The following is a 22,806-nucleotide window of genomic DNA, read 5'->3' as shown; positions in this document are numbered from 1 at the left end:
GCCGGGAGCTGGCCCCTCCCCCCGCGGTCTATCTTCCCGTCGCTTTGGATTCACTTCTCCAGCAGTTCTACCTTTCAGAAAGTGGTTGATTTTCTGTTTCTAGAGTTGCTGTTCTTCTTCTCTTCGATCTCCCGTTGGATTTGTAGTTGTTTGCAATCTTTAGATAAGCTATCTAGCTGATCTCCCGCTACCTGAAGTAGTCTCAGCCTGCTACTTCTCTGCCATCTTGACTCCTCTCTCTGTGTTTATTTCTTAAAACTGAAAATAAAAATCACAGCCACTAAAGTAATGGTAAAAAATGGGGTCAGGGAATACAGTAATATTTCAGGAGATAATCTGTTTTCCCCAGGAATTAATTATTCATTGATTTCAAGATAATTCAAGGTACATAGTTTCCCACTGAAATAAAATCATTGTTAAAAATAACATATAGGTGGGCGCCTGGGTGGCTCAGTGGGTTAAGCCGCTGCCTTCGGCTCAGGTCATGATCTCAGGGTCCTGGGATCGAGTCCCGCATCGGGCTCTCTGCTCAGCAGGGAGCCTGCTTCCCTCTCTCTCTCTCTGTCTCTGCCTGCCTCTCTGTCTACTTGTGATCTCTCTCTGTCAAATAAATAAAATCTTTAAAAAAAATAACATATAGGCTGCTTGTGCATGTGCTGGAGTTTACCATTTTAGGGTTTTTTGTTTGTTTTTATTTTATTCACTTGCAAATTAAATTTTCAAGATTAAGTGTTGGACTCATTGTCCTGTTTATGAAGTTTGTCTTTTCTTGGTTGAGTACTCTTTTGGTCCCTACAATTTTCAGTATTTGTCAGCACTTAAAATGGATGCATCTTAATTGATGGAATGAATATGGTAATATCATTTTCCTCCAAGGGCTATGTTATTAAAGTAATACTTTTATGTATGTACTTCCAGATGTTTTCTCACTGTGTGTGTATAGATATGTCTACTTTTCTGTGCTTATAAAAATGTATCATAGATGCTGTTTTGAAACCTGCTATATTTCACCTCACAGTATGTCATGAACATCATTCCATGTCAACCAAATATTCTTTCCAGTGTTATTCTTAAAAAGTTTTTATTTGGAGATAATTGTAGACTCACATGCAGTTGTAAGAAATAATATGGGAAGGTCCTGTATACATTTCACCCAGTGTCCCCATTGGCAAATAACATCTTAGATAACTCTAACATAACCAGGAAATTGACCTTACCTATTGACCTTATTCAGATTTTACCAGTTTTACATATACTTGTGTTACTTTTGTTAACTGCCTTTGGAGATGAGCATAGATAGATTTCCTGTCCAAGATTAAGTAAATATTAACTCTTAGTTTATTTTTTAATAGTTTATTTTTTACATTTAAATTTTAATTCACTTGAAATTTACTTTGTTGTAACATATGAGGGTTTTTTTTCCATCTAAATCACCAGCCAGTTATTCTAACACAATTGATCTAATAGTCTGTTCTTCATTGAGTTGAAATTAATTTTTTTTACTATATGATCAATTTTTGGACTTTTTGACAATAATCTAAGTGTCTCTTTCAGTGTAGTCTCCTTCAAAGTAGGAACTACAAATTAAGAATAGACTGGGACATCTGATCTATAGAGAAATAACTTCTTTGAAATCTCAAAAACAAAAGGTAGTATTTGAGTATATTAAAAATCATAGCATCTACTCTGAAAAGTAGAAAACCAAAAGGAAAAAATAACAGTGAGAGTATTTGCAACTCATAACAGGACTAATTACAGAAAATGAGTACCTCCAAATTTATGTGAAAAATATCAAGATCTCTTTAGACTAATGGGCAGAGAATGTAAAGAGAAGATAGAAATAGTCAACAAGCTGCTGGGAAATATTTTTTCTTAATACGTTGAATGTAAAATAACCTAATTAAAACATTAAAGAGTAATAACTAATTTGTTGATGAAGTTGTTTTCAGTTAATGTGACAATATTATAAATTGAGATAACACTTGAGCAAAGTAATTTGACAGTTTGTACTAAGATTTGTAAATATGTTTATTCTCTTAGACTCAGTAACTCCAGATCTGAGAATTTATTTTGAGAAAATCATTCAGTATAGTTAGAAGCTATAGTTAGAAGGTACAAGAGTGACATCTATTTTAAAGCTGCTTATCATAGTGAAATTTGAAAATAATGTAAATAAGTGCTCAGAAAGCTCACAGGAGGCCAGTTAACTGGTGGAATAGGCAGTCTTACAGTGTGGCCCGGGATCTGGTCCACAGCTTTCATTTATATTATAAAACAACATGTACAGGGGCACCTGGGTGGCTCAGTGGGTTAAGCCTCTGCCTTCGGCTCAGTACATGATCTCAGGGTCCTGGGATCAAACCCGCATTGGGCTCTGTGCTCAGCAGGGAGCCTGCTTCCTCCTCTCTCTCTGCCTGCTGCTCTGCCTACTCTCCCGCTCTGTCACATAAATAAATAAAATCTTAAAAAAATAAAATAACATATGTACAAATGAAATATGTATGCGTGTGCGTATATTTATTACAGAGAACAATAATAAAGTGAATGACGTGTATGTATGACCCAGTTAAAGAAAAATAGCATTACTGGAACTTTAGAAGCTCTTCACGTGGGTCACTATCATCTGTGTTCCATTCCTTTCCCATAGATGTAATGATTATGGTAAATTGTATTGTTCCGTGTATTTTTTAAAGTGTCTTTATTACGTGTGTATGCATCTCTGACAAAATGTATTGTTTTGCCTGTTTTTGGCTGTTGTCTAACTTTTGGAGTACTATAGTATATATGCTTTCTGTAACTTGCTTTTGTTGACCAGTGTTATGTTTGTGAGATTCATCTGTACAGATGCATACAGATTTATTCCCCCCTCCCTGCACACTCACATGTACACACACACGCTGCCATTGTGTTGTATACTAGGTTTGCAAATCTTCAGCTTCAGTAGGTTATGCCTATTTACCAAGGTAATTGTATTTATTTGCCCTTTGGTTTACAGCTTTTCAAGCCTCTCTCCTACCCCGGGAAATTTGTAATGTCATAAGTACATTCATGACAAAATAAGGTCATTTGTACATACCATTTTGCAACTTTTTCAGTCACTAATAGTCACCTTTCTATCCATTCCAGTTCATTTTTATCTCCAGTACAGAGACCGTATTTAACTTTCTACAAACACCCATCCCAAAATACTCTTTATAGCTGAAATGTGCAAATTTGTGTCCAATTCAGTATTATGCACTCAGTAGTGCCCTGTAAGTCTGTTTTATCCTAGCATAGTTCCTTTTGTTTGTTTGTTTGTTTTTTTGTTGTTGAGACTAGGCCAGTGATCCTACAGAATGTTCTGCCTTTTGAATTTGGCTGCTTCTTCCTTGTGTATCAGTTACTTTACTACTATGCCTATGTCTTGTGTTTTTTCTTTTTTTTATAAACTGAGAGTTATATCTATTTTTTAAAAGATTTTATATATTTATTTGACAGAGACACAGCGAGAGAGGGAACACAAGCAGGGGAAGTGGGAGAGGGAGAAGCAGGCTACCCGCTGAGCAGGGATCCTAATGCGAGGTTTGATCCTAGGACCCTGGAATCATGACCTGAGCCGAAGGCAGACGCTTAATGACTGAGCCACCCCGGCGCCCCCTGAGAATTATATCTAAAGGCTTAATGGAATCAAAGTTAAAATTTTTGGCTAGAATTTATCTTTAGTGATTGGGTGCTATGTTGGATTATGCCAGAACACACATCATATCTGGTTGATCCACCATGAATATTGCTGAGATTAACCCTGGATTAGAGTGATGATAATCTGATGCTTCCGTTGTATGGATATATTTCCCCTGTGCATTGAAGATAATCTGTGTATTGCTAATTTGGCACTGTACAAATATTCAGTTTGATACCAACTATTCACATAATTGTTTTAGCATCAGTAGGTAATTCTTGTAGAAATAAGTATTCTCATTAGGACTTGCAAAAAATGATGTTTTTTTCTTTGATTCTTAGTTCTTTGATTCCTTCCACACTTAGTAGCTGCCACTAAATTCCAGTTCTTGAATTCACAAAAAGGAATATACCTTTCTAGCATTATTGGTGTCTACCAGTTAAATACTCATTTCTGAGAATCAAGTAATTCAGAAAATGGAATTAATTGTTAGGTTGCTTGGTGGGGATGGACAAAGAGATTTAGATGTCATGAAAGAGTATAGTACTTAAAAGCACAGACTTGAGCCAGAGTGGCTAAGTTCCAATATTAATTCACTGGGTATATGACCTTTGAAAAGTTACTTAACCCCTCTGTGTTTCAGTTTCTGCCTTCTGTATACATGTGGATAAAGACTGGAAAGTAAGGGAAAAATGAAAAAAATAATTGTTAAGGGCCAGGTTATGTATGATTATAATATTTTCTTTAGCATTATACCATATTTACTGTATAAGAGAAAATGAAAAGTAGCTGTCTTGCTGCATTTTAGGCATTTTTATTACTATTATTTTTTCAATTAAAAATTTTTTAAAGTTTTTTTTTTTTTAGATTTATTTAAGAGGGAGAGAGTGAGGGGGTGAGGGGAAAAGGAGGTGGGGGGAGAGACAGAGAGTGTGAGCTCCTCTCTGATAACCATCCCTTTGTTCTCTATAGTTAAGAGTCTGTCTCTTGGTTTGTATCTCTTTTATTTTCTCTTTGCTCTATTGTTTTGTTTCTTAAATTCTGCAAATGAGTGAAAGCATATGGTATTTCTTTCTCTGACTTTTCTCTCTTGTATTATACTCTCTTGCTTCATCTACATCTTTGCAAATGGCAATATTTCATTCTTATTTATGGCTGAGTAATATTCCATTTGTGTGTGTGTGTACACATGTAAGTATATGTATACAACCTCTTTATCCATTCATCAGTTGAGGGACACTTGGCTCTTGTAAATAATGTGCAGTAAACATAAGGATGCATGTAGGTATCCCTTTGAATTGGTGTTTTTTTTGTTGTTGTTGTTTTGTTTGTTTGTTTTTTTGGTAAATACCCAGTAGAGCAATTACTGGATCACAGGGTATCTGTATTTTTAACTTTCTGAGGAATCTCCATACTGTTTTGCCGAGTGGCTGCTCCAGTTTGCATTCCCAGCAGTGGTGCAGGAGGGTTCCCTTTTCTCCAGACTTCACCAACACCTGTTGTTTCTTGTCTTGTTGATTTTAGCCATTCTGACCGGTGTGAGGTAATACCACATTGTACTTTTGTACTTTTGATTTGCATTTCCTTGATAATAAGTGATGCTAAGCATCTTTTCATGTGTCTGTTGGTTATCCGTTTATCTTTGAAGAAATGTCTGTTTATGTTTTCTGCCCATTTTCTAATTAGATTATTTTTTTTTAGGTGTTGAGTTTTATAAGCTCTTTATATATTTTGCATACTAACCCTTTATTGGATATGCCATTTGCAGATATCTTCTCCCATTCCCTAGGTTGCCTTTTAGTTTTGTTGATTGTTTCCTTTGCTGTGCAGAAGCTTTTTATTTTGATGTACTCTTAATAGTGTATTTTTGCTCTTGTTTTCCTTGGCTCAGGAGTCCTATTAGAAAAAAACTTGCTACAGCCTGGATCAAAGAAGTTACTGCCCGTGTTCTCCTCTAGGCTTTTCATGGTTTCAGGGCTCACATTTAGGTCTTTCATCCATTTTGAATTTACTTGTATGTGTGGTAAAAAAGTAGTCCAGTTTCATTCTTTGGAATGTTGCTGTCCAATTTAACCAACACTGTTTGTTGAAGAGACTGTCTTTTTTCCATTGGATATTCTTTTCTGCTTTGTCAAATATTAGTTGACCACATAGTTAAGGTTCATTTCTGGGTTCTATTCTGTTCCATTGATCTGTGTGTCTATTTTTGTTCTAGTACCATACTGTTCTGACTACCATAGCTTTGTAATAGAACTTGAAGTCTAGAATTGTGATGCCTCCAGCATTGCTTTTCTTTTTCAAGGTTGCTTTGGCTATTTGGGGTCTTTTGTGTTTTCATACAAGTTTCAGGATTGTTCTAGCTCTGAAAAATGCTGCTGGTATTTTGAAGGGATTGCATTAAATGCGTAGATTGCTTTGGATACTATAGACATTTTAACAATATTTGTTCTTCCATTCCAGGTGCATGGAATGTCTTTTCATTTCTTTGTTTTGACTTGAATTACTTTCATCAATGTCTTACAGTTTTCAGAGTACAGGTCTTCACCTCTTTGGTTAAATTTATTTCTAGGGATCTTTTTGATTTGGGTGCAATTGTAAATGGAATTGTTTTCTTAATTTCTCTTTCTTCAGTATTGGTGTGTAGAAATGTAGCAGATTTCTGTACATAGATTTTATACCCTGTGACTTTACTGAATTCGTTTACCAGTTCTGGCAGAGTTTTGGTGGAGTCTTTAGGGTTTTATATGTGTGTATATATATAGTGTCATGTCTTCTGCAAATAGTGAGAGTTTTACTTTTTTATTACTCATTTAGATGCCTTTTACTTCTTTTTGTTGTCTGAGTGCTGTGGCTAGGACTTCCAGTTCTGTGTTGAATACAAGTGATGAGAGTGGACATCCTTATCTTCTTCCTGATCTTAGGGGAAAAGCTCTCAGTTTTTCTCCATTAAGGCTGATGTTAGCTGTGAGTTTTTCATATATGATCTTTATTAATTTGAGGTATGTTGCTTCTAGACTTACTTTGTTGAGGGTTTGTATCATGAATGGTTGTACTTCATTAAGTGCTTTTTCTGCATATATTGAAATAATCATATGGTTTTTATTCTTTCTCTTATTGATGTGATGTATCAGATTGATTGATATTGAACCACACTGGTACCCCAGGAATAAGTCTCACTTGATCTTTGATTAATGATTTTTTAAATATATTGTTGAGTTCAGTTTAGTAATATTTGTTGAAGATTTCGCGTCTGTGTTTATCAGAGATATCGGTCTGTATTTTTGTTGTTGTCTTTATCTGGTTTTGGTATCAGGGTAATGTTGGCCTCATAGAATGAATTTGAGAGTGTTTCTTCATTTACTGTTTTTTTTGGAATAGTTTAAGAAGAATAGGTATTAACTCTTTAATTGTTCAGTAGAATTTTCCTTTGAAGTCATCTGTTCTTGGACTTTTATTTGTTAGTTTTTTTTTTTATTATTACCTCAGTTTCTTTGCTGGTTATTCATTTGTTAATATTTTCTGTTTCTTCCTGTTTTAGTTTTGGTAGTTTATATGTTTCTTGGTATGTAGTTTTTCATAATAAACTCTTAAGACTGTTAGTATTTTTGTGGTGCTGGTTGTTATTTCTCCTTTCTCATTTGTGATTTTGAATCCTTTCTCTTTTTCTTGATAAGTCTGGCTAGAGGTTTACCAATTTTATTGATTTTTTTTCAAAGACCAGTTCCTGGTTTCCTTGATCTCTTCTATTTTTTTTTTTAATTTCTGTGTCATTTATTACTACTCTAATCTTTATTATTTCCCTACTTCTGCTGGTTTTAGGTTTTGTTTGTTCTTGTTCTAGCTCTTTTAGGTATAAGGTTAGGTTGTTTATTTGAGATTTTTCTTGCTTCTTGAGGTAGGCCTTTATTGCTATAAACTTTCCTTGTAGAACAAATTTTGCAGCATCTGAAATGTTTTGGACTGTTGCATTTTCATTTTCATTTGTTTCCCTATACTTTTGTTCTTTTTTGATTTTTCTGGTTGACCATTCATTGTTTAGTAGCACGCTGTTTAACATCCATGTATTTGTGGTCTTTCCAGATTTTTTCTAGTGGTTGTCTCTTGGTTTCATAGTGTGATCAGAAAAATGCTTGGTATGACTTTAATCTTGAATTTGTTGAGGCTTATTTTATGGGCTAATTGTGTGATCTTTTCTGGAGAATGTTCCATGTGCACTTGAAATGAATGTGAATTCTGTTTTTGGATGGAATATTCTGGGTATATCTGTTACATCCCTCTGAGCCAGAGGGAAATGGCATCTGCCACGTCCCTTTGTTCCTGGAGGGTTCGCTCTGTGAATGCTGCCTCTACAGGACATGGCTTGAAATGAGTAAACAACCTCCCCACTCTCTGTGCCCCAGGTGCTCTTCAGATCCCTCTTTCCAGGCTGTTTGTCCACAGGCCCTTTGCCCTGCCTTCTATCCAGGAGCAGCCTAATGAAATTCTTAATGCAATAGAATTGTAATTTTCATTAGATAAAAAAATTATCCTTCAACTGTTTTAATAAACTCAATGCAATCACTGGGGCTTTTTAATAAGCAGGATAAAATAATTGGTAATTGTCTTAAATGATACGTTGTCAGTTTCCTCTTAAATACATAATGAGACTACATTTAAAAGTTAATCTGAAGTGTTTTTACTTTATGGAATGTTGTATGGTTTGAAAGAAGAGATTCAGAAACCCTTTCAAATTTAGTTTATAAGGCTCATAGCTTGTTTTCTCTACTTTTTAAAAAAGTGGATTTCATGATAAGATTTTAAAGAAGGGAGGAAGGTTATTTCATTATTATAGCATTCTTGGAATGATTACGCAGTCTCTTTCTCTATTTTAGTCTCATAGCTTTATAGGTAATATAATAAGTTTCACTTTTCTTATGTGGCACAGAAATAAAATATGTGCTGAACAAAGAAACTATTTTTTCATCGCAAGTTTAAATATTATTATGTCTGAAGGGAGCTCACGTGGGATATTCTTTGCTGTGAAAAGATCATTTTAGTCACTTAAGCAGATAAAACAGAAATATTAGTGTAATGAAAAGTAAGTAAAACTTGATTGTAGTGGAATCTTCCTATTTCATTTCCTAGCATGGAATAAGTCTTCAGCAAATATTTATATTACTTAATGAAATTTTCATTAAGAGAACTCGAGTTGATAAATTTTTCTCTATATAGGTAAAATAAAATAAAATAAAATAAATAAAACTGAATCTCTCCTTTCCAAGAGATTATTTATTTGGTAAAGTCCCCAGCTTTCATTAGCTGTCCAAAATTTAGTATTAAATTTTACTTTAAAAATTTTTATTATGGAAAATTTCAAACATAAAAAAGTAGACTAAAGTAACCCCTGTGTACCAGTCTCCCAGTTTAACACTTACCAATTTATGGAGCATCTTGTGTTCTCTGTACCCCCATCTTCTCATTTTACTATACAGCCCTAAATTATTTCTAAGTAAATTTAAGATATCATATTCTATGTGTAAATATTTCAATATATATGTAAAAATAAGGCTTCTCTTTTTAAAGCATAACTCCAGTACTTTATGCTCCTGTTTGCATCTTAAGTTTTTCCTAAGGCATTATTCCATTGTGTTTCCTTGCTCTAGTGCTCTTTCTAGCTTAATTTTTATTTCTGAAATGATTTTTTTCTTTAATTTCCTCTTGAGTCAGTTCACTCTTTTCAAATGTTACCATTCTCTAATCACACTTCTGAGTTTTTCTAATTTTGATTTATGTTGTTCTTTCAGAGCTTCTATCATTTTCTTATATGTATATATATTTTAGTTTCTATTACCATAGTTAGGTTATAGTTTTTATCCAATTTGTAAGCATGTCTTTCTGTCATGTTTTTATTTCATTGTCTCTTGAGATATTATTTCATTCCTTATTCTGTGTCTTTTTTAAACTGTACATTGAATAGGATTCAACCAAGATCCTTCTGTGTTGCTCTTTTTTTTTTTTTTTTTTAAATACAGTGAGAGAGAGCATGAGCGAGGAGAAGGTCAGAGGGAAAGCAGACTCCCCGTGGAGCTGGGAGCCAGATGTGGGACTTGATCCTGGAACTCTGGGATCATGACCTGAGCCGAAGGCAGTCGTCCAACCAACTGAGCCACCCAGGCGTCCCTGTGTTGCTCTTTTTTAAGTGAAATTTTTCTATATGCTCTTAATGAGGAGTGTGGGTCAGGTAGCTTTTATAACATCACTGTTCTAGAGCTCTCTTTTTTGTTTTCACAAAGTAAAAAACAATGTAGCCTGAGATCTGCTGGCTGTGTTACCCTCTCCTAGTTTTGTATGGAGCTTCTCTTTCCTTTGCCCCTATTTTTCCTGTTTTCTGACTTTGAATTAGATTCACAAGTTACTCATTTAGGGATTTATCTATAGGGAGAGTTTGCTTCATTGGTAACCTAAATTTATAGGGCCCAACTCCACCCCCACTCCCCCCACTACTCTAGCACTCTCAGGGGTTTCTTTGCACTCATCCATAGGTTGGAGCCTGCAGAATTCCTCCCAATTGCTGCTACTATTCTCAAAGGGCCTGCAAAGTTTCCAGTGAATGCCTAATAGCAATTTTGGGTTTCTTTGGCTTTCAGGGCTGTCACAAATTTGTCTTTCTTTTATTTTCTTATGGGCATTTTCTGGTAACATGTGGCTCTTAACAGCTATTGATGGTTTGTAATGATCCACTTGTATTTTGGAGTTCCATCATATTTTTTCACCTAGCTTTGTTACAGATGTTGCCCCTAGGTGTTTGGTTTTGGTATTTCGGTTACACTGTCAGTCTTTATGGGAATCTTGGGGGAGAGTCAACAACTTTGTTGCTGATATCATTTTCCCAGAGTTCTGTTTTTATTTTTTAAGTTCAAGTCATTTGCCCAAGAAGGGAGGCCAAGTTGTTGATCACCTTTAACATTCACCCTTGAGAACTGGTCACAGACTTTATGGGTCATTTATTTCAAGCCCTTCATTTTATCTCTAAGGATATCTATAAGGAAGCTAAATTCCAAAAAGGTTAAATGACTTTCCTACTACTTAATGTAAATCTGAAAACAAGAATCCAGTTTTCTGGATACTTAGTTCAAGTACCCTGAATGTTAAAACAACGTTCTTTTTATTTATTTAATACTCAAAGGTCATACTATATTGAATTTTAAAAAGTTAACATAAATTTTAAGTTAATATTTAATGGATAATATACTTTTGTAAAGTTCTAAAAATTATATAAATATGAATAACTGTTTTCTCCCAGAAGGAAGAAATCCATAGATACTCCATTAGTATACTTACTGATATGTTCAGTATTTTGTATGAGTCATAGTGAATTAAAATAATTGTCATTTTAAGAACTATTTTTATCTGTACTTAGTTCCTTGGGCTGTTTCACTGGCACTTTTTTCTCTTTTCCAGGTACCCAGTAAAAAGTAAATAAAGGAAACTTTTAGTTAGAATTTAAAAGAATGAACAAAACTACTTGAACCTGGGTTGAAATTCAGTTTCTGTTTAAATTTGCGATATCATTTATTTGAGTGGCTGCTATGTGAGTTAAGCATGTGGTTTTAGTTTTGCTTTGCTCAGTTTAGTCAGTTCTGTACCTAATGTTGTTTGTGCTTTTTTACAGTGGTGCAGAATGTCTGTACATAGGGTTAAGTAGTAAGGACTGTGGCTCTCTAAAAGCTTGTCATGCCCACAATTTTTTTTTCCTTGCCAGTATAAGAGTTCTATACTTTTTCCTAAAAAAAAGTTATTTATAAAAAATAGTTACAGTAAATTTTCTAGTTCTGTGTAATTTTCTTTCCATCCTGGTCTCCACTGGTTATAAATAACACATGAAATGACTTTCAAGGTAGAAAGCAGGGATCCATTTTGAAATGTTCTATAAAATAAAGAGTGATTTATGGTTTCATATGATTTGGGCTGAAAGCACTTGGGCTTTGCCAGGTCATCAAAGTTCTGTCAGGGGACTCTATTATTTATTGTTCAATATGCTGGGAGTGGTGTAAGTACTTTATTTTATGTTTATTTTATGTAAGTATAGCATCAGGAAAATCAATTCTAGACACTAATATAGTTTTTAGAATAGATCATACAGAACTAAGCCAAATTTTATAGTTGTAAAAGATGGAGTTCAACATTAAGGATTTGGATTAAAGGGGGATTTTGAAAAATGAATGAATAATGGTTTCATTCCTATAAAATATTTTAGAAAAGATTCTTGAAAATAGGGCTCCTGGGTGGCTCAATAGGTAAGCATCTGCCTTCGCCTCAGGTCATAATCCCAAGGTCCTGGGATCCAGCCCTGCATTGGGCTCCCTCCTCATCGGGAAGCCTGCTTCTCCCTCTCCCACTCCCCCTGCTTGTGCTCTCTCTCTCTCTGTCAAATACATAAATAAAATCTTTAAAAAAAGATTCTTGAAAATACTAATTTCATACTTTTTTGTTTCTGATTTTAGCCTAGCTCCTTCATTTGAGAATAAAACATCTCTATCTTATCTAGACAGGTTTTGGAAAATTGCAGAAATCTGGGACTATACATGTTTGTATATATGATCCTATAAGATTACATAAGCTTTTAATGTATTTTTTCTAGCTGTCAACTTTATACAGAATCTCAACAAAAAAGACATGAAGTAACAAACCTTAATTTCCCCCATTACAAACTTATGAAATGCTAATATTTACTTGCGTGGTTTGATAAAAATGACTTGCCAGTGGTCTTGAATCAGAATTAGGTATTTTTCCTACAGTCTTTTGGCAATTATTTGATATGGCCTCACAAATGAATTTAATAATGTGGAATGTTTAAATGACACTTAGTGCTGGATGAACTTCTTTAGTGACCATATAGAAGAAGCCTGTAATGCACATATAGGAAAGGCTAATGGACTTCTTTTAAAAAACTTAAGTATTTAGATCTTTGAAGATAAGTAAATAGTGAACAAGTGATTTTTTTTTTTCTTTTCAAATAACTAATCTTATTGAAGGGGTTGGAAGAGAAGGGAACAGAACCAGTATTTATTGAATGTCAGTGACATGCTAGGAGGCACTGTGTAAGGTGTTTTATATGACTTTGTACCTATTCTTTCCTACATTCCTGTGAGATATATTATGAGTCCCATATTATAGTTGAAAACCTTGTGCATTTGTATTTGTAATAAGTAAGAATACAACCCTGAAACTTAAAGCTCCAATTTTGTACAAGTTCATCCTTCATGCTGTTACCAGAATTGTTTGTTCTGAAATACTGATTTCACCATGCTGTTCTGGCTAAAATCCTTTCAAAATGCCTTGTTGCTTACATGTTCCAAGTTCAGACTCCACAGTTTGGCTCCAAATAACTCTTTTGAATTTCACCTCTTGGTTCTTCCTTCACATTTTGCCAGGAATACTCCCTTCCACTTTCCTTTTTTCTTTCACCTTTTCCTTCTGTACTATTCTTCAATTGCTTTATTACAGATCTTCAAAGATGCAACTAGTGTTATTTAAAGATGCAGCTAGTGTCCTGTGCTCTTTGGAGCTTTCAGTGACTGCTTCACAGAGGAAATGTGTCTTTCCATTGTGTTCCTTTAATAGTTTTAATTATTATTTTAATCCCTTTAAATTCCTTTTTTTAAAAAGATTTTGTTTATTTATTTGTCAGAGAGAGAACTCTTGAGCCTGTGCACAAGCAGGGGGAGCAGCAGGCATAGGGAGAAGCAGGCTTTCTGCTGAGCAGGGACCCTAGGATCATGGCCTGAGCTGAAGGCAGACGCTTAACTGACTGAACCACCCAGGCATCCCAAACCCTTTAAATTCTTATTTTTTAGACTCTGAGCTCTTTTAGGCTAGGAATTGTTTTAAATCTTATGTTTTTTTTTCCTCACCACCTGTCAGAGTCTGCTTCATCCATCTCTTACCTTTCCCCATTTTCTTTCTTCTTTTTTCTTTTACAAATAAGTATAGACAATCTACCACATGCTTCCTCTGTTCAAGGAACTAACTCAGTGTTTAGTAAATGAGTGGGAAGAAATATGAGATTTGGGAAGACATTGCTAACTGTATTATTAGTTTGTTATTTTAATCATTCTAAGCATGAAGATAATAGGCCTTTGCCATGTAATGTAGGAATAGCCTATCAATTTCACAAACTAGTAGGGAATGTCTGGATAGAAGTATTAAGGGAAAACACAAATGATAGTTATTTTTGTGTTGTGTATTTGGACTCAAACCATGTTCATTTTTGAAATCTGCCCTTGGCTTTGCTTTGTCAGCCAGAGACATGACCTCTAACTGTTGATTGCAGCTATGGAAACAAACACATGCCTATTTGCTTATCCAGAGCAAGAGCTAATAGAACCACATGGAGGAGTAATTTTGTTATTGCTTGCCATTGGAGTTGGCATCTAGTAAAAGTAGATGTATGATTTTAGATGAAAATGTATTCTTCTAAAATATCTTACTGAACAATAATAAAAGTAGGTAGTTTTTATAGAGCAGGTACCCTCTAATAAATTACTGGTCCCATGAGGTAAATGGTGGTATTCCCATTGACAGGTGAAGAAACAAAAGCTCAGAGATGGCAGGTGACTTGTGTGAGGTCACATAGCTAGTTAAGTGGCAAAATTAAGATTCAAGACTAGGTCTGTCTGATTGAGACTATGCCCATTTCCTTGTGCTGCTGGCCTTCCCTTGAATCCTTCACAGACTCATGTCCAAGTTGAAGGGAGTGAATTTACCATGGTAATTGGAATTTGAGGTATCAAATTATTGAATTACTTGATCTTTGGCAAATTATTTAATCTTCTCATTCCATTTTCTCACATGGATAATAATGCCTGCCTCCCAAGATTACGATGAGGAATAAATGAGGTAATGTATATGAAAAGATACTGTGAACTGTAAAGCCCTATACTAATGTTTGGTGGCATATTATTAATTCTGTCATTATTACATGCTTTAACATACTAATTCTACTTGCTGAATATTTCTTTCTTGTTATCCTTTTTAACTAAGATGTTTGGCAGCTTTTAAAGTACCATAGTGACTGTGTTCCATTAATAAGAAACGTTACTTCTTTAGGTGTAAAAAGTTCAGATAATCCTAAGATAGAAGACATTAGAACAATACAATTTTAACTGTTTGAAGAATTAAGTATCCTTAACTATTTAAAACTTTCTTTCTTTTGGTTCCTTCTAAACCACAAATTCTTTTTTTTTAAATTTTTTATTTCTTTTCAGCATAACAGTATTCATTGTTTTTGCACCACACCCAGTGCTCCATGCAATCTGTGCCCTCTCCAATACCCACCACCTGGTTCCCCCAACCTCCCACCCCCCGCCCCTTCAAAACCCTCAGATTGTTTTCAGAGTCCATAGTCTCTCATGGTTCACCTCCCCTTCCAATTCCCTCAACTCCCTTCTCTTCTCCATCTCCCCTTGTCCTCCATGCTATTTGTTATGCTCCACAAATAAGTGAAACCATATGATAATTGACTCTCTCTCCTTGACTTATTTCACGCAGCATAATCTCTTCCAGTCCCATCCATGTTGCTACAAAAGTTGGGTATTCATCCTTTCTGATGGAGGCAAAATACTCCATAGAGTATATGGACCACATCTTCCTTATCCATTCGTCCGTTGAAGGGCATCTTGGTTCTTTCCACAGTTTGGAGACCATGGCCATTGCTGCTATAAACATTGGGGTACAGATGGCCCTTCTTTTCACTACATCTGTATCTTTGGGGTAAATACCCAGTAGTGCAATGGCAGGGTCATAGGGAAGCTCTATTTTTAATTTCTTAAGGAATCTCCACACTGTTTTCCAAAGTGGCTGCACCAACTTGCATTCCCACCAACAGTGTAAGAGGGTTTCCCTTTCTCCACATCCTCTCCAACACATGTTGTTTCCTATATTGCTAATTTTGGCCATTCTAACTGGTGTAAGGTGGTATCTCAATGTGGTTTTCATTTGAATCTCCCTGATGGCTAGTGATGATGAACATTTTTTCATGTGTGTGATAGCCATTTGTATGTCTTCATTGGAGAAGTGTCTGTTCATATCTTCTGCCCATATTTTGATATGATTATCTGTTTTGTGTGTGTTGAGTTTGAGGAGTTCTTTATAGATCCTGGATATCAACCTTTTGTCTGTACTGTCATTTGCATATATCTTCTCCCATTCCGTGGGTTTCCTCTTTGTTTTGTTGACTCTTTCCTTTGCTGTGCAGAAGATTTTGATTTTGATGAAGTCCCAAAAGTTCATTTTCACTTTTGTTTCCTTTGCCTTTGGAGACATATCTTGAAAGAAGTTGCTGTGGCTGATATCGAAGAGGTTACTGCCTATGTTCTCCTCTAGGATTCTGATGGATTCCTGTCTCACATTGAGGTCTTTTATCCATTTTGAATTTATCTTTGTGTACGGTGTAAGAGAATGGTCGAGTTTCATTCTTCTACATATAGCTGGCTAGTTTTCCTAGCAGCATTTCTTGAAGAGACTGTCTTTTTTCCACTGTATATTTTTTCCTGTTTTGTCGAAGATTATTTGACCATAGAGTTGAGGGTCCATATCTGGGCTCTCTACTCTGTTCCACTGGTCTATGTGTCTGTTTTTATGCCAGTACCATGCTGTCTTGGTGATCACAGCTTTGTAGTAAAGCTTGAAATCCGGTAATGTGATGCCCCCAGTTTTATTTTTGTTTTTCAACATTTCCTTAGTGATTCGGGGTCTCTTCTGATTCCATACAAATTTTAGGATTATTTTCTCCAGCTCTTTGAAAAATACTGGTGGAATTTTGATCGGAATGGCATTAAAAGTATAGATTGCTCTAGGCAGTATAGACATTTTAACAATGTTTATTCTTCTGATCCAAGAGCATGGAATGGTCTTCCATCTATTTGTGTCTTCTTCAATTTCTTTCATGAGTGTTCTGTAGTTCCTCGAGTACAGTTCCTTTATATCTTTGGTTAGGTTTATTCCCAGGTATCTTATGGTTCTTGGTGCTATAGTAAATGGAATTGATTCTCTAATTTCCCTTTCTGTATTTTCATTGTTAGTGTATAAGAAAGCCATTGTTTTCTATACATTGACTTTGTATCCTGCCACATTGCTGAATTGTTGTATGAGTTCTAGTAGTTTGGGGGTGGAGTCTTTTGGGTTTTCCATATAAAGAATCATGTCATCTGCGAAGAGAGAGAGTTTGACTTCTTCGTTGCCAATTTGGATACCTTTTATTTCTCTTTGTTGTCTGATTGCTGTTGCTAGGACTTCTAATACTATGTTGAACAAGAGTGGTGAGAGTGGGCATCCTTGTCGTGTTCCTGATCTCAAGGGGAAGGCTGCAAGCTTTTCCCCATAGAGGATGATATTTGCTGTGGGTCTTTCATAGATAGATTTGATGAAGTTGAGGAATGTTCCCTCTATCCCTATACTTTGAAGCATTATAATCAGGAACGGATGCTGGATTTTGTCAAATGCTTTTTCTGCATTAATTGAGAGGACCATGTGGTTCTTCTCTCTTCTCTTATTAATTTGTTCTATCACATTGATTGATTTGCGAATGTTGAACCATCCTTGTAGCCCAGGAATGAATCCCACCTGGTCATGGTGGATAATCTTTTTAATGTGCTGTTGGATCCTGTTTGCTAGGATCTTGTTGAGAATCTTAGCATCCATATTCATCAGTGATATTCTCCTTTTTGGTAGGGTCTTTGCCTGGTTTGGGCATCAAAGTAATGGTGGCTTCATAGAAAGAGTCTGGAAGTTTTCCTTCTGCTTCAATTTTTTGAAACAGCTTTAGGAGAATAGGTGTTATTTCTTCTTTGAAAGTTTGGTAGAATTCCCCAGGGAATCCGTCAGGTCCTGGGCTCTTGTTTTTTGGGAGTACACCACAAATTCTTACTGTATTTTCTGTTTGAATTATTTTCCAAAGTCAAATTTGAAAGCTATGATGGCTTATTTCCAGTAATTGATATTTAATGGCTGTCTTCAGTACATTTAGTCAGAACTTTGTTTTTGAGCCAAACACTATACACCCACAGTAGTCACCACTGGAAAACTCTAGTTCTTATGTGAGTGCAGCTGAAGCTTGTGTTTAATGTGGTTTTTTAGCTAGATTGTGTCACTTGCTTCCATATGCATATTGCTTTTTACATAAGGAAGATAAACTATTCCCTTTTCTTGAAATCCTTGATGCTTAGTGTGTAGTTTTAAGCCCTTGACAAAAAATGGTGCTCTTTTTTTTTTCTACTACATAAAATCCAAGAGGATCAGGGTGCTTCATTTAGTGAAAGAGTCAGTGGTAGTACTGTAGAATGCACTAAACTTTCAAAACATGCTTTGTCTGACTGATATAAGTGATTTTTAATAGTTTCTACTGAACTGATAGATTTTACAATAAAAAGATATGAAACAGTTTTGAGTGCACAATATAGTGTATTAACTGTTGTGCCCGAGTTTTCGCAGCCGAGAGACCACCAAGGAGCCAAGCACTGATGCAATCACACGAGGGTTTATTTGACAAGCCTAAGCTTGGGCCCAAGTATACCCATTGCAGCGGAGTAGGGACTTGGACCCCGAGCTTAGTTAAGGCAGGGATATTTATGGGTTCCTGTTAATAAAACAGGGTGGGGATTCCTGGACCAAAGCAGGGTGGGGCTTCCTGGAACTAAAGCAGGGTGGGGGAAAGTTCAGCCCTTGGGCACAGGGGTCTGAGATGGCTGCCGGAGCTAAGATGGCTGTACTTATGCTAATGCTAAACCTGAGGTGGGATGGCCTTGATTTTCTCCGCCTCCACATTAACTATGGTGAACATCTGAAATTTTTATGTTATGAAACCATTCTTTGGTAATTTGTGATTTTTTTGTTAGTACTTGTAATATATATTTTCTTTATGATAACCAACTTTATTGTGTGGGTCAATTTATTTCCAGAATACTAATGTTCTTTTCAAACTGCTGTATTAACCAGAACATGAGATAATGTGTCTTGTAAATTGCCTCTTTTTTAAAATAGTATTTGCTTCTTCATTCATTCATTCATTCATGTAGACAACAGTTACATGATTTTCAGTTGTACAACATAGTGATTCAACTTCTCTAAACATTATGCCATGCTCACAAGTATACCTACCATCTCTCATCATACAGTGCTATTAAAATATCATCAATTATATTCCTTATGCTGTACCTTTTATTTCTGTGACTTATTTCATAACTGGAAGCCTGTATCTTCCATTCCATTTCACACTTTTTGCCCATACCCCCATTCCCTTCCTCTTTGACAATCATCAGTTTTTTCCTCTGTATTTATAGGTCTGATTCTGCTCTTTGTTTTATTCCTTTGTTATTTAGATTTTACATATAAGTAAAATCATACAGGTATTTCTCTTTATCTGTCTCAGTGATTTCACTTAGCATAATGCCCTCTAGGCTCATCGATGTTGTTGTAAATGGTGTGATCTCATCCTTTTCTTTTTCTTTTTCTTTTTTTTTTAAGTTTTTTTTTTTAATTTCTTTTCAGCATAACAGTATTCATTGTTTTTGCACCACACCCAGTGCTCGATCTCATCCTTTTCTACGGCTGTGTAATATTCCATTGAATTACTGCCTGTATTCTCTTCTAGGCATTTGATGGTTTCAGTTCTCAATAAACGGCCTCTTTTGAAACTAGCTAAACTATTGCTGAAACTGAAAAATGTATGCCATTCCCCCTCATAGGCACTGTGTGGCTTTGGAGTTAGATTTAGATTCACATTTCAACAATAGGAAAAAATGTTAAATTGTTGGGCAACAAGTTAACATATTTGCATCTCAGTATTTCTTTTCTTTGCTAATGACACTTCACTCTCAGTGCAGTTTGGAAAATGAGGTGAGCTAGTGTGTGAACACAGCTGTAAATGACAAAGTGCTATATGAATAATATTTTGATATTTGCTCATTTATGGAAATTTGCATAAAAAAGAATTTAACTGCTTGATTTAAAAATAAAATCTCCTTCATGTAATAAAATTTTAGGATAAATAGTATACATTTAACAAATATCCAATAGTATGATAGTATAAATGTTAGAAGTTTGAATACAGGGATGAGCCTCTCTTGTTTATTTGACAGAGACAGTGAGAGAGAGATCATAAACAGGGAGAGTTGGGAGAGGGAGAAGCAGGCTTCCCACTGAACAGGGAGCCTGATGGGGGGTTCGATCCCAGGACTCTGAGATTCTGACCTGAGCCAAAGGCAGACGCTTAGCAACTAAGCCTCCCAGGCATCCCTCTTCTTTCTTCTTTTTTTTTTTTTAAAGATTTTATTTATTTCTTTGACAGACAGAGATCACAAGTAGGCAGAGAGGCAGGGAGAGAGAGACGGGGAAGCAGGCTCCCCCCTGAGCAGAGAGCCCGATGTGGGGCTCGATCCCAGGACCCTGGGATCATGACCTGAGCCAAAGGCAGAGGCTTTAACCCACTGAGCCACCCAGGTGCCCCGGCATCCCTCTTCTTAAACTTTTTTTATGTAGTGATAACATGCATTCAACTATTAGTATATATATATATATATATATATATATATATATATATATATGTTATATATATATACTTTTTTTCTACATTCTAAATGATACAAATGTGTGTTTTTATAGGTTTGCCTGAATCCATCATTGCAGCTGCATGTTCAAGAAGTGGCCAGAGGGTTCTGCATGTTGATTCGTAAGTTTATCAATGGTAGCATTTAATACTTCTTAAATGTCTCTATGCAGAATTGCAGTTTAAATACACTTGTATGTATATATGTGTCTATATATGTCATGTATAAACTAAGTTAGAAAAATAATTGGAATTGTTTAATTTTCACCCAAAATATATGAAATATATAAAATACAAGTTTTATAATTCTGTGCTGTGAAATACTGATCTGTTTTCTTTGAGAATTAACCATAGCATAATTTTTTCTCATGAGTGATTTTGTTTTTTAAATGATAAATATACAAGAAACTTGGAAACCTAACACTTGCTTTTTTTCTTATGTGAGTGTGAGGGTATATACAACCCTGTGTGTGCTATTGTATTTTGGGCTTCATATTTTCTGTCTTATTGAAGTATATTTGACATACAATATTCTCTTAGTTTCAGGTGTATGACATAATGATTGGACACTTAGATACATTGGGAAACATCACCACAATAAGTCTAGTTACCATCTGTCACCAAAATTAAAACATTGTATTTTCTTATGATGGGAACTTTAAGATTTACTTTCTTAGTCTTTCAAATTTGCAATACGACATTACTGACCATAGTCACCATGCTATACATTACATCCCTATGACTTATTTCATAATTGGAAGTTTGAGCCTCTTGATCCCATTAACTTATTATACATACCCTCCAAACCACCACCCCTTTGCAACCAATAATCTGTTCTTTGTATCTTTGAGATTGGTTCTGTTTCTTTTCTTTATAGATTTTGCATTTAAGTGAACTCATAAGGCATTTTGCCTTTCTCTGATTATTTCATTTATTTACTTATTTAAATTCAACTAGCCAAAAAAAGAATAAAAAATTTCAATTAGCCAATATATAGTACATCATTAGTTTTAGATGTAGTATTCATTAATTCATCAGTTCCACATAACACCCAGTGCTCATCACATCACATGCCCTCCTTTATGACCATCATCCAATTATCCCATCTCCCTACCTACCTCCCCTCCAGCAATCTTCTGTTTGTTTCCTATCTTTAAGAGACTCTTACAGTGTTTCTCTCTCTCTGATGACTTCCCATTCAGTTTTTTCCTCCCTTTGCCTACGATCCTCTGTGCTGTTTCTTCTATTCTACATATGAGTGAAACCATATGATAATAGTCTTTCTCTGCTTGACTTATTTCACTTAGCATAATACCCTTCAGTTCCATCCATGTCAATGTAAATGGTAATCCTTTTCCTTTTCAACGGAAATCCATCCTTTCTGATGGCTGAGTAATATTCCGTTGTGTGTATATATATCCCACATCTTTATCTATTCATCTGTCGATGGACACCTGTGCTCTTTCCACAGTTTGGCTATTGTGAACATTGCTGCTATGAACATTGGGGTGCAGGTGCCCCTTTGGATCACTATAATTGTATATTTGGGGTAGTGCAATTGCTGGGTTACAGGGTAGCTCTATTTTTAACATGTTGAGGAACCTCCATACCCTTTTCCAGAGTAGCTGCACAAGCTTGTATTCCCACTAGCAGTGTAAGAGGGTTCCCCTTTTTCCGCATCCTCACCAACATTTGTTGTTTCTTGTCTTGTTAATTTTACTCTTCTGGCTGGTATCAGGTGGTATCTGATTGTGGTTTTGATTTGTATTTCTTTGATGCCAAGCGATGTTGAGTATTTTTTCACGTGTCTGTTGACCATTTTTATGTCTTTTTTGGAGAAATGTCTGTTCATGTCTTCTGCCCATTTCTTGACTGGATTATTTGTTTTTTTCTTGGGTGCTGAGTTCGTTAAGTTCTTCTTAGATCTTGGATACTAGCCCTTTATCTGCAATGTCATTTGCAAATATCTTCTCCCGTTCCGTGGGTTGCCTCTTAGTTTTGTTGACTGTTTCCTTTGCTGTGCAGAAGGTTTTCATCTTGATGAAGTCCCAAAAATTCATTTTTGCTTTTGTTTCCCTTGCCTTTGGAGACACATCTAGCAAGAAGTTATTGCGGGCGAGTTATTGCGGGCGAGGTTGCTGCCTGTGTTCTTCTCTAGGATTTGATGGATTCCTGTCTCACATTGAGGTGTTTCATCCATTTCAATTTTATCTTGTGTATGGTGTAAGAGAATGGTCCAGTTTTATTCTTCTGCATGTGGCCTAATTTTACCAGCACCGTTTGTTGAAGAGAGTATCGTTTTTCCATTGGATATTCTTTTCTGCTTTGTCGAAAATTAGTTGATCATAGAATTGAGGGTTCAGTGGTGCCTGGATGTCTCAGTCACTTAAGTATCTGCCTTCGGCTCAGGTCATGATTTTTGGATCCTGGGATTGAGCCCCGCATTGGGCTCCCTGCTCAGCAGAGAGCCTGCTTCTTCCTCTCCCTCTGTCCCTCCTTACCTGCTCATTCTCTCTCTCTCACTTTCTTTCTCAAATAAATAAATAAAATCTTTTTAGAAAATAGA

The 22,806-nt window shown here is 35.6% G+C and overlaps 1 protein-coding gene across 1 annotated transcript in view; it reads left to right on the top strand.

Annotated features, from left to right (window-relative positions):
- LOC111139356 (CHM, Rab escort protein 1) overlaps positions 1 to 22,806 on the top strand; it is a 164,327-nt gene that overhangs the window by 12,621 nt on the left and 128,900 nt on the right. Inside the window, exon 2 of the mRNA XM_022491620.1 lies at positions 20,297 to 20,363. Within this exon, the coding sequence (XP_022347328.1) occupies positions 20,297 to 20,363 (67 nt within the window). The remainder of the gene's footprint in view (positions 1 to 20,296; positions 20,364 to 22,806) is intronic.

Source organism: Enhydra lutris, unplaced genomic scaffold (genome assembly GCF_002288905.1).
Source record: "Enhydra lutris kenyoni isolate GAN:26980312 unplaced genomic scaffold, ASM228890v2 scaffoldscaffold102, whole genome shotgun sequence".
Lineage (NCBI taxonomy): Eukaryota > Metazoa > Chordata > Mammalia > Carnivora > Mustelidae > Enhydra > Enhydra lutris.
The sequence above is the reverse complement of the archived record's forward strand: the minus strand, read 5'-3'. Positions and strand labels throughout refer to the sequence as shown.